At 36.1% G+C, this 20,292-nt stretch overlaps 2 protein-coding genes across 2 annotated transcripts; both read left to right on the forward strand.

Moving 5' to 3' along the window:
* Positions 1-4,184: 4,184 nt before the first annotated feature.
* LOC119983182 (zinc finger protein ZAT9-like) lies at positions 4,185-5,929 on the forward strand. Its single transcript, XM_038826886.1, has one exon. The coding sequence runs from the start codon at positions 4,388-4,390 to the stop codon at positions 5,819-5,821; it is 1,434 nt and encodes a 477-aa protein (XP_038682814.1). The 5' UTR covers positions 4,185-4,387; the 3' UTR covers positions 5,822-5,929.
* A 3,757-nt stretch (positions 5,930-9,686) lies between these two features.
* Positions 9,687-11,594, forward strand: LOC119982283 (zinc finger protein ZAT9-like). The gene is made up of 2 exons (XM_038825584.1): positions 9,687-11,233; positions 11,388-11,594. Exon 1 carries the CDS (start codon positions 10,064-10,066, stop codon positions 11,204-11,206), a length of 1,143 nt encoding a protein of 380 aa, XP_038681512.1. The 5' UTR covers positions 9,687-10,063; the 3' UTR covers positions 11,207-11,233; positions 11,388-11,594.
* The last annotated feature ends 8,698 nt before the right edge of the window (positions 11,595-20,292 follow it).

Here is a 20,292-nt window from a genome sequence, read left to right on the forward strand (position 1 = left end):
TCGTTATCGAGACCCACATTATATATAGTTAGTGGAAGACAGAAATAACATTGATGATCTAGGTTACTGGGTACAAATGCATAAAATTATATCGTATATATATTTATTTGAGAATTATTGAATTGATGACTTACACAGTCATGCAATTATTATTGTAAATTATTAGATAATTTAATATGGTAGGCGGTCCATTTTCAAAAGTAATAATTACTTAATTACGACTATAAGCCAACACAAAACCCTAATCCCTGCCAAATAGTAAGAGCAGTTGTTCATTAATTTTTTTAAAAAAAGACTAAAGTTGGAAACTAGGGTTTTTTTTAAGGAAATTAGGGCTTATTTTTGGGATCTGAAATTACCAAGAAATTTCAAAATCGCAGTCATCTATTTTATCTAATGGATGTAAAAATGACACGTATGTACCTTTTTTAAAATGACCGTCATTATTTTGTTGTGTCGGTCAAACACTCAATTTGCATGTCTCTCTCAAAGTCTTAACAAATAACAACAATGTCTATCACTATGGCGGTGCCTTTCCTCCAGCACCAGTCGTTCAGAGCGGCAGTGTCAGGGCTCTCGGGATCGTGGAGGCCCGGTGCTTGTAGAGGCGCACCTGCCTTTGCACCTAGTGTCTCTCAGGTCTTGCCTTCTCTCATTCGGCATCGGTAGTGCCTCCGATTGCTGCTACCAAGATGTCTAAGATAGAAGGTCACTGGTATCCTCCCTTGGAATGACGACGATCGGCAGGGAAGTCGGATGTTGGGTGGGATTTTCCTTGATTTTGTTTTGGGTGAGGAGTGATGCAGAGTTCTAAACCAGTGGATGGAATTGATAGACTGTGATTTTAAAAACTGTTGGCAATTTCAACTATGTGGATTGCTGCAGCCCATCCCCTTGTTTCTGACCGTTTGAGGCAGAATTGTCTGGTTTAGAGGGATAAAGAAGTACTGCGTGGCAACAATTAAGCTAGTCTTAATTTTTTTTGAGTATGATAAAACATTGTAAATTATTATAATTCATAGCATCAAATAAACATATATCATCATCATCAAAATCTTTATCCTAAAAATTTAAAGTCGACTACATGAGTTTAGCGTTTACGGTTTAAAACATCAATGGAAACCCACCACGTGATGATCAAATAAACATATATAACCTTTAAAAATCTAAAATCTTTATCCTAAAAATTTAAAGTCGACTACATGAGTTTAGCGTTTATGGTTTAGAACATCAATGAAAACTCATCACGTGATAATCAAATAAACATATATAACCTTTAAAAATCTAAAAGTCTTGTTCATTCATTCCTATTGGAGGGACTACTCAGTGAAACCCTAGGGATTCGGGAGTTTCGCAATTCGTTTAGAATAGGAGAGTTTTCGATTTTAATCCAATGGTTTTGGAGATGTGCAAAATCACATCACACTTTAATTTTTCTATTTTAAAACTTTTATGTCTTTTTCTTCATCTTTAGATATGAATTGTAGATTTTAGGGAATCGTAGAGCCCCAAATCCAAACCTTAGAATTCTTGTCCAAAAATATAACAATAAACAAGCTAAAAATGCATTGAGGAATCTAATATATGATATATTGACACAAAAAAGAAGTAATTTCTACAAACTATTCATGTCATGCATCTTAATTACCACTAAAATAAATTCTTAGCACATGCATACTAACACAAACTACGCATATCATACAAACTCATGGAAAATCTATGTGTGAGTTCATGCCTTGGAAAAGTATTGAACCCTGGTCGGTGATTACCATACATCTTTTTCTCGATAAGCAGATTACCATACATCCTATCACCACGGCAACGTCATCATTGGCTATTGTTAACCATGTTTAATAAAACGTAACCTTTATTGCCTTTTTTTTTAATTTTTTTTTTTTACAATAATGATTCATACACTAGTTTGATGGGTCACAGCTTACGCTATTTGAGGGCGGGTTGAGGGGACAAAGTAATTAACTGACCAGCCCAAGCTTAAACCTATTTAGCCCACAACTCGTCATGTCCAACCATAATTAAGTTCGCTTTTTTTCCGGCCCAGCCTAGTCTTTGTTCGGAGCTCACATTTTTTCGAAAGCTATCCAAAGAGCCCATTTCGGCTCATTTCTCTCATGTCAAGGTTGATTGCAAACTAATGGGCCTTTGTAGTCTTCCATACTTGTATTACTTTGCATTCTTGAGGCCTAAGTGGTTTACCAATTTTTTTTATTACAGAGCAAAGGGAGATTCGAATTCGAGATCTCTATGAAACATTACACACATGAATGTTATTAGAATTAGTCGTGGTTTTTAAGCGGCTTACTATTTACATGGCATCCATGTGACTTTTTACAATTTTAGATGGAAGCTGGGGTCCCACGTCAGTCTCCATTAAGTATTAACTTATAAATTATGTAAATATATACATGTAATTCTTAATCTATAATAGAATATTTACTTTCCTATAGGCTAGTGTTTGTAATTTTCTAGATTTTTTTTGTGGCATTAGGTGTAACATTTGCTATTATGGAATGAAATGCTAGGGCTTATGCCCTTTGAAAAAAATAGAATATTTAATAAAAAATTTACCAAATTATGTAGTTGCTTATAAATTTTCGATATGCAGTTGCTAATTAATTAACATCAATATTTTTAACAATATCTTATAACCTAGAAGTGGGCTTGACCATACCAGAACTTGATATCTTAACTAATTTATTTATGGAACAAAACATTATAAATTATAAATTTATTAAAATTTATGAATTGTTGTGAGGAATCAGTGATTGAGAATGCTTCAATATATATTCTTAAGAATCAGTGGCAGCCATGCAAGAATACACAAACCAAGCAATGTAATGGGTAGTTGGGTGATATAATTCCCTAATCTTCCAGAACTAGTGAAGGAGGTTTGGTGCAGTTTGACCAATGAAGTTGCTTCAACAATGATAGTATTAGTAGCAAAGATTACTAGCCAGATTTAATTAATTGCTTAATCACTATCATGCGGTACTAGTACTTAATTAAGTAACCAGTTGGCTTTCTGAATGCTTTAAAACAAAGCAAATTAAAATTAAAGAATATGGTAATCAATTAATCACTGACTAAACCCACTTCAGTATGATTTACCAATCATACTCATTTGATACAAAATACACTACTGATCAACACCTGTAACCCTTCACAAAGCCATAAATACTATGAAATTACAACACATCTAGACCATCGTCCACACACAATAGTTTGTCCGCTTTGAACTCATTTGGAATTGGGTTCTCACGGATTTGTTACCCCTATATTAGGGCCCGGCCCAATCGACGTCCAAATTTTATGTGGAAAATCGATTGTTATATTCAAAGGATCACTATGCACAAAATCCAAATTTTGTGTCTTATGATCTTTTCTTTGATATGCATAGATATTGTGTATTATTTTATTTTCTGAATTCGGCTCCTCCACATGTTATATATATTAATCTAAAGAAAATGTAAAGTTTGACGACTTTTCATGCATAGCATGCATATAGTTTAAACAAGTACAATTGCAATATGTTATAATTAGTTATAATTACAGAGCAAAGTAGCCTTATCTTTTTTCTTGTTTTCAATTATTTATTTATTTATTTGTTTGGTTATGATATTTTGATTATAAATATGTATTACTTTCTCTTTGTTTTTCTCTCTCTAATTTGGACTGAAACCAAGTAGAGACCTCATGAGCCAAACATGTTGAAACAAATTAAGATATCATTATACTTCAAATAATCAAATTAAAAATTATAAAAGCAAAGAAATTACATAATTAGCAAGACATATTAAATTATTAATGATGTGTGGAAAAGCAGCTTGAACCAACCGACAGACAAGGAGAAGCATGGGTTGGTTTTCTTGGCTTGGAATTGAAGGGACATGAATAGGTATGGCAGTTAGAACCAACTCTCTCCTCTCCTTCACTCACTCACTAACACTCACTCCACCTCTCTCTCTCTCTCTCTCTCTCTCTCTCTCTCTCTCTCTCTCTCTCTCTCTCTCTAGACACACACACAACACATTATACACACATCAAATATATATATAGTCATACATACGGACAGCCGCTGGTTTGTGTTTTGACCCGGCGGCGCCACCACCACACAGCCGTAGAAAAAGTCTCTCATCCTATCACCCTCCCACCACTTGTCACGACACTCTCCCTCTCTCTATCTCCACTACTCTTTTATCCACTCTCTCTTTCTCTCATCAACCACTACTTCAACTAAAAACTAGGACTAGTTCCTTCCAATTCCACCATACAACTTTCACTACAAGAATAAACTTACCCCTTCTTCCCTTTCTTGTATATCCCATTCATGATTAGTTAAAAACATTTCCTTTCTGTTTCATTCATTCTTATGGCTTTGACGGTGGATCAACAGTCAAATTTCAAGCACTATTGCAAGATTTGCAAAAAAGGATTTGGGTGCGGGAGGGCACTAGGAGGGCATATGAGGGCTCATGGTATTGGCGACGACGGCACGCAAATCGATGAAGATGACCCGGCGAGCGATTGGGAGGACAAGCTGGGAGGCAATGCTCCAAGCAATAAGAGAATGTATGCGTTGAGGACGAATCCCAATCGTTTCAAGAGTTGCAAAATATGTGAAAATTGTGGCAAGGAATTCTTGTCATGGAAGTCGTTTCTTGAACATGGGAAATGCAGCTCCGAGGATGCGGAATCTCTAGTGTCGTCGCCGGGGTCGGATGGCGACGATGGAACTCCGAGGAGATGGTCTAAAAGGAAGAGATCTTTTAGGACCAAAGTGGGTGATTTTAACTCAAACTGTCCATCAAGCGAAGAAGAAGATCTAGCGAATTGTCTAATGATGCTATCGAATGCAACCGTTGATCCTCTATTACCCGAGCCAGAGGAGTCGTGTGCGTCCGCTAGCAAAGACGAGGATCGAAGAAATCAAATCTCTTTCGTTGCTCCAATTTCATGTAGGCTTCCAATTGACAAGGCAAAAGGGGTTACTGCGAAGGGCGTGTTTGAATGCAAAGCCTGCAAGAAAGTGTTCAATTCACACCAAGCATTGGGCGGACACAGAGCCAGTCACAAGAAAGTTAAAGGCTGTTTCGCTGCTTGGCTCGATCACAGCCTCGACGATGGCCTGCCCGACGACGATGTCATTACACACGAAGAGTTTTTCCCAACTAAATCCCCTTCAACATCGCGATTCGACCATGGAACTACCATCACTACTAATCCAATCGCGTCAAGTTCTCGAAGGAAATCGAAAGTACACGAATGTTCAATATGTCATCGTGTGTTTTCGTCCGGACAAGCACTTGGTGGCCATAAGAGATGCCATTGGATTACTTCAAACTCCCCTGACGCCTCCTCTCTGGCTAAATTTCATCATCAATTCCACGACCAAAATACGGAGCAAATCCAAGAAATTATACCAACCAACTTCATCAACAACTGCGAGCCGCTTATCGATCTCACTCTGGACCTCAACCTTCCTGCTCCTGCTGATAACCCTGCAAATTATGGAGTGTCTACGGAAATGTATTTGAAGTCTTGGATTGGCATTGGTCCCAAAGAGAAAGATGATACACTAGACCACCATTGTGATCATCACCACCAACATGACAACAAGATTAATGATTGTGAGGATTTGACGCAGAATAATGATCATGCCGTTGTTGATGATGATGAGGCACACAGTAAGGTGAAGTTAGCAAAGCTAAGTGAACTGAAGGATATGAGCACTAGTGGAAGTTCATCTCCATGGTTGCAGGTGGGGATTGGTTCAACTACTGATGTTGGTACAGCTGACCCTTAATTAAGTTTTGTGCAAAACAATGTATTGATTTTTTGACTTGTAAGTACATTACCAGCTGATTGTTGTTTATTGTTGTTGATGTAATATTATTGGTGGGATCAAAGAGAATGTTCCCATCAAATTGTCATGAATACATTAGGAAAAATATTTGAATAAAAAACATACATACACATTTTTACTGTAGTTAACATTCATTAGTGTTAATTACTTTTGTTGTTTAATTAACGGAGTAAATGTTATTTTTGGTCACCGATATAAATAAGTCATGTTACATTTTGAAATGTAAGTCATTGAGCTATAACATAACCTATCTATCGGTCATGAAAAGTAACATTTACTCTTAATTAACGTTTTAACAGGTTAATCAAGAAAGTTTGTTGTGCTTTCAAAACAAGTGATCTTTATGCTCTCTGTCAAGTTAAATCATGATTAGAAGTCAGAAGTACATAAAACTTTAGAATAGGGTTTGAATTAATAGAGCAAGAGCCAATATGAGTTTTGCATGTGTAAGTTTTAGTACCTAATTGAAGAAATCCCTGTATTAATTTGCTCTAGATTCGAGTTTTTTTTTTTTGAAATCTAAATCAAACTGATTAATTTAATTAAGCATGAGCTAGAATCATTCAATGAACGCTCAGTTGTACAGTTTTAAACTGAAATGTGCTTGGCTAAATAATCGTGACTATTTGTAATTTTAGGACACAAAAATTGAGTGTGGAGTCAAATGTTTGGCTTTGACTCCAATATTTGGGGACGAGACCACCAGTTGGGCTGGGCCGGACATTGGTCTGGTGACAAAAGAGGCGTGTTATCATGCTTCGCGGACCACCACAGTTCAGTATTACTGGTTGTCCTTAAAGTTGGCTTCGTCGTTGACTCTTAATCTTTTCTATTTGGGGCCCTTTTTATAAATGTAACAAATTAATCCGAATGTTAAGAGTGTGTTTGGATTGAGGGATTTGAAGGGAAGGGAAAGAGAGGTTACATTGCAGCTCCCCCATCCCAACAAATTAACCCGAATGCTAAATGTTTGAAGAACATTTGTGCCACATGTCAAGTGATTTCTGGCTTATTTCTACAAAATTTTCTGGCCATGCTTGATCATTTTACTTGGTAAAGATAAAAAAAAATTACTGTAAAATCAGAGTTGCGTCCAAGCTGTGTTTGCTGAAATCTGAAAATTAGTCTTTGATTGGTTTTTTTGTGCTTGTTAAAATTCCCAAATGTTTTTTTCTTCAAATTAGTGGCAAAGACGGTCTACGTCATGTATTTATCCCGAGTTCGAATCTCACTCCCTGTCTTTAAAATGCATTATCCATAAAAAAGAAAGAAAAAATAAAAACTTAATCGAAGTTCTTATTTGCTAATTCAAGACGAAAAACCTCCCACGCAAGTAAATTTTACATGAAATTTGACATGCACGATTAGAAAAGTGAAGGGCTATCTTGTTTGAGTAATTTTTACTCATGAGATTTTACGTAATTTACTTAAAACAAAACTGAAGGGCTATCTTGTTTAAACAAAAAAAAAAAAAAAAAACAGAGATTTTGCCGCTGATCAGTGATCACAGATAGCCAAACATGTTGATTACACCAATACAATACATTTACTTTTCCTTCTTTCTTTCTTTCTTTGGACATAGATCAAATCACTTGATTCAGTTTATCAAAGTATAGTGTGGATATTTCAATCTTTTAGTACATAACTGGAAGGTTCATTGCATAGCTAGCCAAGTCAAAAACTTCCACTAGCGATAGGGATACTACTTCTGTTATTGTCATGATATCAAACACACCGTCTTTAACGCACGATATTGCTGCCAAAAGATAAGTCCAACAAGTAAATATAATTGATTCTTGGTGGCTTTTCATCTCCTGGTGAAAACTTCAATGAACATCGATCATCTCTTATATACACACACATACACACATATGTATGTATGTATGTATGTATATATATACGTATACAGGGGCAAGCCAGGAGTTTTGTTGAGAGGGGCCGATCGAACCATAGAATGTTGAAATTATAAGAAAAAAAAACGATGATAGTGGTGGTTTTAGTATAGAGTTTTGGGATCTCCGACGATGTAGTTCATTGATCTCTTCATAATATAAGATTGGAAGAAGAAAGAAAAGACAAAAAAAAATAAAATATATTTTCGACTTGACTTGAATTGCTTTGAAATCTTGACTAAAATTGATCCATTATTTTAATACTCAATAAATCAATTAACTTTGTCAAATTGGACAAGTATAGGAAAATACAATGCCATTTGGTATTGCAGAAAATGTATTGGATTGTATATATTTTTATATTGGAAAGTTTTCTAATTTACACAATCCAATTTGTGTTTGATGACATATTCAAATTAATCAAATATTATGTCCAAGTTTGAGAGCTCAAATTATTTTTTAGGTATAATTTGAACTATACATCATCATGGGAGATCAGAAAACTAGAAAAATTCATCTCCAACCAACTCAACCATGTTGAGGAAACTACTCAATTGAGAATAGAATGAACTAAATGTTAAAAAATTATGGTTATATCCCACATCGACTAGAGTAGGTAAACCAGTTCAACATAAATGGACCACCCTATCTCCTCTCTAATAGGTCTTTTAGGGGTATGCATGGGCTCTTGACATGGTATCAGAGCAGGTCCCCTAACAATGTTGGGCCTCATTTCACATGTTGGAATGTTCTGATGCCTTATGACGAGCCTGCCCACATGTATGTGGGGGTGTTAGAACCTTATGGTTATATCCCACATCGATTAGAGTGAGTAAACCAATTCAACGTAAATGTAACACTCTCTCCCCTCTAATAGGTCTTTTAGGGGATGCATGGACACTTTAGACACTAAAAGAAGAGAGCTTCCTAAATGACTTGGAATTGGAAGTGGAAAGTCAAACCACTAAGACCATAATATTTGCAAAGAACGAGTAATTGGGGTGGTATTATAATCTCCAATCTGGACCACGATGGGTTAGGAATCAATGTAATGGGGTGGCACCATGCATTAAAAAGTCTCTTAGACTTGGTCCAGCTTCTAAACCCTAACAAAACGGCATTTACTTCGATCCCAATTCCCATCCCCCACCGTTTACAACAAGAAGAAAAAAACAACCAACTCCATTTGCATCCAAGCAAAGCTGCTTACTTTCCTACTCATTTCCATCAATAGACATTTCAACACAAGATCCAAAATTAAAGGAAACTAAAGTAACATTTCCCCCTTTTAATAATTTTTTTTTAATTTTTGATAATTTTTATTTGTTTTGCTTAAAAACTAATAAAGTAATAATGGAGCTCAGTTGGAGCCGGTCCAGCCGGCAGCATGCTAGAGCTACCACACTGACAGTTAGCCCTAAATATCACCGGCAAAAAAGGCAACGGAATCTGAAAATATTAAAATAACTTTTATTTACTCTCCGTGGGACCCATTTGAATGACGAGAGTTTTGGTGATGAAAGGAGACGTATGACTCGTCTGTCATTTGTTTAACGTCACAGTTCTAGCATGTTAGGACGGTGAAGTCGCTTTTTTTTTTTTTTTTTTTTAAAATAAATTTAGTGCGAGGAGTGAGGACATTCTGTGGTTCTTTATTCTGCTTCGTCGTTACACCAAACCCAGCAGTTTCCTTGACTTGATATATATTCTCTCGAGTCTTAACCTCTTCTTTGATACCCGAAATGCCCTTCTGACAGTTTTATATATTAGTTTTGAAGCCAAATGTGTTCTTTTTTGGAAAAGGGCAATTTGGGAAGAGTGAAAGTGGAGGAAATGAAAGGAGAGATGGTGGTGGGAATAAATACTGAAACGGGCAGGCAAGAGTCGCATGTTACATGTCCCTCTTTCTCCCTCCATGCATATAAGCCTTTTAATTTAATTTTCCATATTTACTGTTTTTTGCCGTTTTAAATGGCCAATATTTACTTCCCAAATCAAAAACTTAAAAACACCCATTTTCGCTTTTTAATTTTTGAATTTTGTTTTTTTAAATATTACTTGTATATCATTTTCTCTGTATTTATATATATATATATATATGTATCTCTCTCTATCCATCTATCTTGGTGGAGCAATGCTTGTCACCTACTCCTTTTGAGTTTTCGCCATATCTCTCTCTATCTCTTATAACCCTTTCTTTGTAGAAATTCAGTAGTCACAAGCTTTAACACACACAGAGAGAAGAGAGAAGCTCCCCTGTTTTTGCTCTGTTTTGGGTTCTGGGTCTGCAATGGAGAGACACAAGTGTAAGCTCTGCTTCAAGAGCTTCGCTAATGGAAGAGCTTTAGGTGGTCACGTGAGGTCTCACATGCTGAATCTTGCAGTTCCTCCAAAGCCAGAACCAGAAGAAGAAGAAGAAGAAGAAGAAGACCCACGTAATCAACTAAGCGAAGAAGCCGACTCAACTTCTTCGTCCTCATCGTCCGATGAAGAAGAAGAGGAGGAACCGGAAGGAGAAGAGAATTCTGAGAAGGGTTTGTCTTATGGTCTCAGAGAGAACCCAAAGAGAAGTATTCGATTAGTAGATCCTGAATTTTCTTTCGCTGTCGATGCTGGTTCTGTTGTTCTTCAAGACAGAGAAAGTGAGACCGAGTCATCAAAGAACCCAACTCGGAGACGATCCAAGCGAACTCGGAAATTGATCGAGCATCATCCATATTACAACCACCAGAATCAAGAACCAGAGAACTTGAAGAAGCTTAAATTTCACAAACTCAGTAACAACAACAACAAAAACACCAAGTCCGAGTCATGGGCAGAGCCTGAACCGGTAAGTTCGATCTCCGATGCCACCACAGAAGAAGATGTAGCTTTCTGTCTTATGATGCTTTCAAGAGACAAATGGAAGAAAAAAGAAAAACTTCTCAATGAAAAAGAACATGAAGAATTAGAGGCAGATGAAGAAACAGATGAATCTGATGAGTTCAAATCATGCAAGACCAGAACTAGAGGAAAGTACCGATGCGAAACATGTAAGAAATCGTTTAAATCTTATCAAGCACTTGGTGGGCACAGAGCGAGTCACAAGAAAATCAAATCAACCATTAATGTTCAAGAGCCAGAGTTGCTGGAAACAGGGAATAATGCAGGTCCTCAAAAGAAGATTCATGAATGTCCTTATTGTTACAGGGTATTTTCTTCAGGACAGGCACTTGGTGGGCATAAGAGATCTCATGTAATTACTGGTTCAGCACCACCACCACCACCAGCAGCTGCTATTACAGCTGCGGCAGCTACTCCAGCTAGAAGTTCCACCATAAGCAACAATTTCATAGATCTAAATTTGCCAGCTCCAATGGATGAAGACGACATTAGCCAAATCGAACTTTCTGCACTTTCTGATGCTGAATTTGTTAACAATGTTAGGCGATGAAGACGAAGTGTTTGATGGTCTAAAAAGGTACAAAAATTTTTGCCACTTTTATTGGATCCAAGAGGATGCCAATTTGACATTATCAACTGGGTTTAATTATCTTGTTTTTCTCTGTATTCAACTATTATAAAAAAAAATCTAACTTTAATTCACTTCACGCTTTCTTTCTTTTTCCCTGTAGCAAATGATCTTCAACATCCACGAATGAATGAATTCATTGGCATTGTTCTTAGGTGTAAATTTACTGTTACATTCCTAGGTGTTATTTAATTACTTATTTAGATGAGATACTTAGCATTCTTGTTAATGGGTCATGCTCAATTCTTTCAGCAGTTTAGGCATTTTGTTTTGTTCTATAAAGGTCATCGTCAATGGAGGTTGATAAAACCTAAGTGGTTTTATTTTATTAATAGAAAAGGCAATTTCCACATGTCATTGTAATACGCATTGTGTAGGGTTGGTTAAACAGCAGCAGCAGCTAATTCTACCTTATCTGCCACTCCACCCATCTTTTAATTTCTTTGCTTCTCTGTCTCTGTCTCTGTCTGGGACTCTGTTTCAAAGCTTTTCACCTTCAGAGATGTAGAAGTTTTTTTTTCCTTATGACTTTGACTCTAATTTTAAGGAGTATCTCTGAATATGCATTAAATGGTATTTCCTTTGTTTGGGTAAATGTGAAATTCTGAAAAGGTGATTTGATAGAAAAAGCATAATCTTTCATTTGTTTGGTTTTAGTGAAGTACTTTGAAGACTCTCAGTTCTGATTTTGCAATTAATAAAAGAACGAGTGTGTCATTAACTTTTCCACTTCAATTTTCTCTTTCATTTTCCGGGAAATTTGTTAGCCTTAAGTGAAGGAAAGAAAAACAGACGAGTTTCTTTCTGCTGTAACTCCTGCAGAGGAGAGCTAGCTAGCATAACCGGTGACGGGCGCTGAGTCTGTCAAATGACAGACGAATCGTGGTCATTGATGTTGTCGGAGAGTATCTGTACATTTTAGTCTGATCACTGTAGCACGCAGAGTGAATGCCTCTGGACTCTGTTTTCTTGTCCATATTCAACAATCACAAAACTTTCTTGAATTATTATCCAAAAAAAAAAAAAAAACCTTTTCAGGTTGTGTATTTAATGCTGGAGTAGTATTTAGTTTTCTCGATATTAATTAGTTTTAATTTATGCTATCAAATTAAGTTTGATGCAATTAAAATATCATCTTATAACCGATTTTAGAATCAGTCAAATATTTCTTAATTATCTTCAATTATATTTTAGATTACCATTTTTTGTTAGCCTTAAATTCATGTATGTGGTCAAAGTTAACATGCAACTATATATATATATATATATATATATATATATATATATATAATCAACGAGGGGTGGTTCGGTTGACAATCGTTGGACTAGATATATGTGTGCCCAATATTTAATTCCAATGAAAAACATATTTCTCAATGATATAACATGTAAATATATATACTCTTAATTAATGATGCCAAATATAGATTGGTGGTTTGGTTTTAGTAAACAGTTCTATTACTCACTCTAGCAACTGGGATCCCAATTGATGAGGTGTAAGAAGCAGATTTGAAGAGCATGTGGAGGCCATCACATGTTTTTTAAATCTGTTCCATACACCTCAGCAACAAATATCATTTTCGTTTATGCAAAATTAAGTGCAGTTATCAAGTGGATTTGAACCTTCTATTCTTATTCCTTGCCAATTGTGAACGCAATACTATATCTCTCTTTTTTTTCCGTTTGATTTTCAGAACCATCAACAAATGTGTGTACATGCGACCTTCTCTTATTCTTGCACTATTTAATGATGTCGACCTAATCAGCAAAACACATCAACAGAACTACTGTAGGGCTAACAGTGGCAATTAGAGAGAGAGAGAGCTTGGGTTCGTTGGCTTATTAGTGATTGTATGAGTCGGTGGGTCGGTCTAAAATAAAGGAAAGGAACCTAAGAACAAAAAAAGAAGAGTGGAAGGAGGAGGTAAAGTAAAGTGTGTGTTTGTTGTGAGAGTGAGTGGCACTTGACATTTTGTCAAACACATGATGGGTGGCGTGGGGAGTGTTCAATGCATGCACCAGGGTATCACAGTTGCGGCTCTTGCGCAACAGATGCATACACTTGTGTGTCTTGTACCATACATTGCATAATACACTGGTTTTTGTGACTTTGAACATGCAACACTTTCACTAAAAGATGGTAATAGAAATACTTATCTGAAATCCCGCCCTACTCAAATCAATAAATATTGATCGTTTTGAGTTTTATCGGTTCAATGTGGATACATTGATTCCAAATGACTTTGTTTCTCTGGGTCATTTGACAATCTCACTTAATGGTAGAGCCCATAAAAACCTTTGCTGATTGAGAGAAATTTGAACTTTTCTTATAAACCACGTCGCTTCGCTTGGTGTTCTCCAGACGATGTGAGATTATAAGTCTAATACTCCCCCGCATTTGTGAATGTAGTTGTGCCAAACCCGACAGGTGGATAAGTAGAGGCCCATAATAGGATTGAGACTTTGCTATGATACATAGGATTGAGACTTTGCTATGATACCATATCATAAATTTTAGTCCACTCAAATCAATAAATATCGTCTGCTTTGGATTTATCGATTCACTGGAGATATATTGGGCATGCATGACTTTATTTCTTTGGATTGTCTCACTTAACGGTACTTGAACCCAGAAAAGACATTTGTTGATTATTGAGAGAAATTTAAGCTTTTCTTATAAACCACATCGTTTCGCTTGGTGTTCTCCCCGTAATGTGAGATTATAAATCTAAGTGATGTGAGATTATAAGTCTGACAATACTAAAACACACACAAATACACAATCCCATAATTGAAAAAATAAAAAATAAAAAATTATAGTAAAATCATTATTATTCATTAAAAAAAGTGTACTACACCCCTACAATCACTATAGGTCCCCCCATCCTATCATTTATTCTCCGATTGAGATTCTTTTATCACTCTCAGTCCATATGACGTTTGTTATGGCCTAGGACAAGACAAGATTGGTCCAATAACGACAACACACAAGCATCTAACCCTGTTAAGAAACCTACGAATTAAAGGATGGTTCTACACAAAATTGCTTGAAAGAAACTAAAATCAAGAAATGGGTGGTGAAAATCAGTAGATAATAATTTGATTGGAATAAGATTCGCAAATTATCCTATATATCTATTAATTACTACGTATATATAATGTAAGACAAAGTCTTATATTCCCTCGTATATATCCAACAACAAGAGAGAGCGTTATATAGCAGTATTGAGCTAGCCTACACCTTTTGGTTGGGGTCATGGAAAATTTTAGATGCCAAGATATTCTTCTAAGCAAAGATTTCTTGATGAGGATGGATGTGTTTGGATGCATTTCCATTTTTGTAATTTGGAGGTTTTCACATCAAACTTTTAAATTGGGTAGCCCTACATATATAATTAAACTGTTCATCAGCCTTCAAAAGGAGCTCTTGACCTAATGGTAGCTACGATTTATAATAATTTCGAACAAGTTGAAAGTTCCGTCCGAATATATTGTGATGAAAATTGTGAATTTAGTCATTACTTTCTTTTAACATGTATTAACTTATTAGCTTAGATTATCATTTGACAAGCATTGCGGTGTATTTTTGTCCCAATTATATCAAATACTGAATGGACGCACATGATACATGTGAAATCAGGGACCCCACATGTCTCACATGATCCATATGAAATCGTGTGCGTCATTTCAATATTTGGGATAGTTAGGATAAAAAATATTAGGATCCGTAAGACTGCTGTATCAAGTGTGAGTGAATGATGACGTGACAAAAGAAACCTAAAATTTTTGATATTTAGATTAATAATAATAAAATTATTATTATGGGTTTAACTTTGAAGGAATAAATAGTGAATTGAAAGTAAAGGGAAAAGAGAGAAAAGGAAGCGACTTTGAAGAAGGAGCAAATGACCAAACATTTCAAGCATATATTTAGAGAGAGAGCCATTTCATGAAGGATCAGACAATTCATTGCACCACTAATCCATGAAACTTTACAACTCAGATCTTAAATTCTAACTCAAATTGACAAGGCTAAGTCCAGACCATAAATAAGAGGCTAAGCTTGAAAGCTTGAGCATGCATGTGAACCCTTAATTTTTGGTATATTGTAAAGTCATTATCAACTTTTATTATTTTTATTTTTATTTTTTGCCTGCAACCTATAAAAAGAAAAATAAGATATGGTTGGTTTTTTGTTAGGATATTTAGCAATAATGAACAAATATTTTGGCAGGGAAAGAATGTTTAATTATAATATGATATGTAACTGTCTTTTTTTTTTTTTTTTATCAGTGATATGTAATTGTCATATTGTGGCCAAATCAACACATGTGAAACTAATTGTCTTATTGCCTCCAGATGCTATTAAGAACTAAAATACAAGATTAAAACCTAACCACTATAATTAGGAGAATAAAATCTTGGATTTAATTGCAATTAAGATATCTATGGCCTACGCATAATTAAGTTGCGTAATTGCCAACTAGACCCGTGAATAAAACTGGTAATCAAATAATAATGGTAAGTGGTGGGATAATGTAGATTTATTACAATATTTTTACCTATTGACAACCAAACATACATGTCGTTCCTTTGGGGACAATGGATAAAAATGGTTAGATTAATTTCAATTTTGACCTAAACGATTAGTAATTTTCAGGAAAAATGCAAATTACAATAACGTAATTTGTAGGGACATTTTCAATTCACCTACTCAGAGATTTAGACTTTTAATTTTAGCCCTTTACCAATCAAAACTGGTCAAAATTTACATGATCATTAAGTAGAAGTGTAACGTTAAATGATGTTGTTTTTAAACAAAAATATATACAGCTGTATTAATGTTAAATGGGAGGGGAACAACATCTGGACTTGTAATACCCAATAGGTTGAGGAGTAAAAAGAGGAATCCGCCCGATGAGGGGCATTAATAGAATGAACAGTCGTATCTTCTATCTCTTTCTTTCTGGGGCTAGGTAAACCAGTTCTTGAGTTCATGACTTCAGAAGTGAAGCAAGGAACTGAAAGCGAAATTAGCTATATAATCGCTCTAAGCTAGTAGTTGAAGTGAGTCAAGGTTTTTCATGTTCGGGTCTTCTTGATTTCAGTTTAGGAATGACTGAGCTAAGTCATATCGATATTCCTGATTGACTTGAGAATCTAATATGATTTTTAATCTTTGAATGATCAAATTGAAAGTCAAGTTTTTTGAGTAAATGAAATGAAAATACCCTCATCTTTGAGTGATTAATCCGTTCTTTTTCCATAATTTCTCTATTGCTAGAAGCTATGTTTTTTTACTTGTAAACAATGTATATACAAGCAAGCTCAAATTGTCTTATACATAATTATTCATGGACCCTAATTTTAATGCGCAACTTGTGATCATTTAAGCATAACATGTCTCCTCATGGACCTGTGAAGAGAGAGAGCTTCACCATTCTCTTTTGATTTCATCTTTCCACACATTTTTTGGCTCACTTTTTGCTTGTTTTGGGGACACCCTTTTCAAACTAGTCCATTTATTATTTACCTATATGTATATATCTTTATGCCATATGTGACATTACCTTTGGTTCACGCCACAAACACCATAATTCCATGCCCTCCCTTGCAAGTTATTCACAACCCAAAAGCTTCACACTTCAAAAAAGTGCTTTTAACTTTGTACTACTTCCTTAGCTTTGTGTTCTTTCTTTAGTTTCTACTTCCCATATTACTCTTATTATTAATGGATCATAAAAATATCAAAAGATTATATAAAAAGAGGGTATAAAGAAGAAAAAAGAGAGATGATTACCGCAAAGCTCGGAGCAAAACAGATGATTAGTAAGATAAGTTGGTCAATATATACTATCAAATTTGTTGAACCACCAACTCGTTACTCAAGTACTACCCATCCAAGGGTCTAATTATACTTTGACCGAGTTTGTTAAGATCATATAAGTTCCGTATTGGCCAGACGCAAGTATACCAATGGGTTTATATGGCCAAAACCTACCTCTAACAAACAATTAGGCATTTTCATAGGTTTGGTGAGTTGGGCTTAGCCCACTTGCTGGGCTTGGGAGAAAAAAACTCGTGAGGATAATCCGATATATTCACAAGAGCCGGAACCCCAAAGCAGAAAATATAGTTTGTTGTTTGGGGTGTAGATTTCCGATATGGTATCAGAGCAATTTTGTCCTATTGGACGTAGCCTCTACTCCACTTGTTGGGTATGACATAACCCAGTCCACAAGTATAAGGGATTGTTAAGAACATAAAAGTCTTACATTGGTTAGACACAAGTCTACCAATGGGTTTATATGGGCAAAGCCACCCCTAGCTAACAAACAATTAGGCCTTTTATAGACTTGGTGAGTTGGGCTTAGCCCACTTGTTGGGTTTGGCAGAAATAAACTAATGACGTTAATCCGATGTATATACGAGAATTGAAACCCCAAAATGGACTATATAATTTGTTGTCTAGAGCGTGGATTTCTAATAGAGCTGACTAACACCATGACGCCATGATTTATTTTCTTAAATCATCTCTCGATCTCCCCAACACAAAATCTCTAGTCTCAACATGTTATAATTGAATTAGGTTTTGGCTCCTTAAGAGTCATTGATAGATATTATTGAACCGTAAGAAGTATCGAGTAATTATAAAATTTGAAAAATCGTTGCTGGTGTCAATTAATAAGCTTATCTACAGCTTTAAATTGTATAAAATGAACCTTAATATTAATTAAATACATAATATTCCATGTCGGCCTAATATTTGGTTGACAAATGACAATATATGTGTCATCAATTAACGGTTCAACATACCTAACAACAACCCTACTGCACAGTTGGAAGTTGGTACTTAGATTTTAAACTGTTTTTTCAAGTCAATGACTGTCACAGGAGTTGATCTTTAGGACTCGAAAAGGACTACTCCGCGGGAATGCCTAATTAATGCCATGAAAGGTGGTCGAAGATAATAGAGGGGTTTGTGGTGGAAATGGTGGAAATGTAAGTGAGCTTTATTCATACCCCAGTTTTTATCAATTACATCCCATAGAAATTGAAAAATAACTAATCACATCCCAAATAACCAAAAATTGACACATTTATTAAATACACCTCAATGACAAAAAACATATCAAACAATGATATCTTTTTTTGGGTAAGTAAGTAGGAACCAAACAACTCCAAAAAATTGCACCAAAACATATCCAAAATCTCCAAAATTTTGAGAAAATCCACATGAGCTACTTGAGAACGATGAGGACAGACGAAGAACGTCGGGAGGATTCTAGAGATTAAGAATTGGATACCAGAGATAGGTTGCAAGTCAGGTTTGAAGTGGGGTGTGTTAATCCTATACTTAGGAAAACATACGGTCAAAGGTAAATTGACCAAAGTTGGGGTGTGATTGGTAAAAATCAGGGTGTAACTAAAGCACACCGGAAATGTATTGAGCAGTAGAGACAATGGCGTAGGGGGCTGTGAGAGGAGGATGTCGATCCCTATTGAAGTAGACCAAGAAATTTAAAAGCCTGCCAGATCCTTATTTTAGGGTTTATTCTAGGCCCAGCTCAAGCCCAGACCCAGGGTCGCTGAAGATGGACCTTCCGGCCCAAACTCATCTTCGGTTGGGGCCCGTAACGGGCTCGGCATCGGGCCGGGCTGGCCCGGCCCGGCCCGACTTTTTTGGGCCCAGGCCCGGCCCGGGCCCGGGCCCGGTTTATTTCTTCGGGCCTCGGGCCGGGCTCGGGCCGGGCCAAACTAAGAATATGAGGCCCAGGCCCGGCCCGGGCCCATAAAGCTCGGGCTTCGGGCTCGGGCCTCGGGCCGGGCTCCCACGGCCCGTCACTATTCATCTTCTTTGGAAATTATAAAATTAAATTGTTTATCATAGGATTCGAACTTGGGACTTTTAGAAAGGAGAGTAATGAACTAACCAACAAGCCAACTCTACTTTCATGTTATATTTGTCAACTAATTAAATTATTATCTTTACATACCACATGTTATATTTTTAACACAATTAAATCATTTTAGTTTTACCTAATCAGTATTGATTTTAAATTTTATATTATACACATATATAGTTTTAAATAGTTTAATTTTATACTTATTTTATAAAATCTTAGGGTCTTAAGATTTTATCAACATTTATGAGTAGATGGTCATATTATGGCTTTAGGGTTAGTGCTTAGGTTTAGGGTTTAGGATTTAAGATCTTTAGGGTTTAGGGCATTTAGGGTTTAGGGTCTTTAGGGTTAAGGGTTTAGGGCTTTTAGGGTTTAGGGGTTTTGAGTTTTGGGGTTTAGAGTTTAGGGCCTTTAGAGTTTTGGAGATTAAATCCTCGCGGGCCGGGTCGGGTCGGGTCGGATTGGGGCGGGGATAAATTGTCATCCCTGCTTACAATTGATTAATGTCATAATTGTACTTTAATTTTTACACAATTGAACAATATTTTATAGAGTGTGAAATATATACGTATGATGTGTATATATATATACACATACATTGCAATAATATATATATACACACATATATTATATATTATATATACATATATACAGATATATATGTGTGTGTATGTATATATATATATTACATGTATATATGTATGTATATATATGCAGACAGTGCATGCACTGTCTGCATATGTATATATATACACAAATACACAGACTGTGTATTTGTGTATATATATACATTATTTATTGTTATATGTACATAATATAAATACATACACACACACATACATATATACACACACACATACACAGACAGTGCACACTGTCTGTGTATATATACATATTATGTACATATAAAAATAAATAACGTCGGGCTTGGGTCGGGCTCGGGCTCGGGCCGAGCCAAAATTGGCCCGAGGTGTCGGGCTTCGGGCCGGGCCCGACCCAAAAAATGGAGCCCAGGCCCACCCAAGGGGTCGGGCCGGGCTGCCCAGGCCCGGTCTACTTTCGGGCCGGGCCGGGCTTTGGCCCGCGGGCCCGGGCCGGGCT

The sequence above is a fragment of the Tripterygium wilfordii genome, chromosome 17, assembly GCF_013401445.1.
Source record: "Tripterygium wilfordii isolate XIE 37 chromosome 17, ASM1340144v1, whole genome shotgun sequence".
Classification (NCBI taxonomy): domain Eukaryota; kingdom Viridiplantae; phylum Streptophyta; class Magnoliopsida; order Celastrales; family Celastraceae; genus Tripterygium; species Tripterygium wilfordii.

Bases quoted from the DNA above. Each gene is read 5' to 3' on its own strand.
- LOC119983182 (XM_038826886.1), top strand. From the start codon at position 4,388: ATGGCTTTGACGGTGGATCAACAGTCAAATTTCAAGCACTATTGCAAG.
- LOC119982283 (XM_038825584.1), top strand. From the start codon at position 10,064: ATGGAGAGACACAAGTGTAAGCTCTGCTTCAAGAGCTTCGCTAATGGA.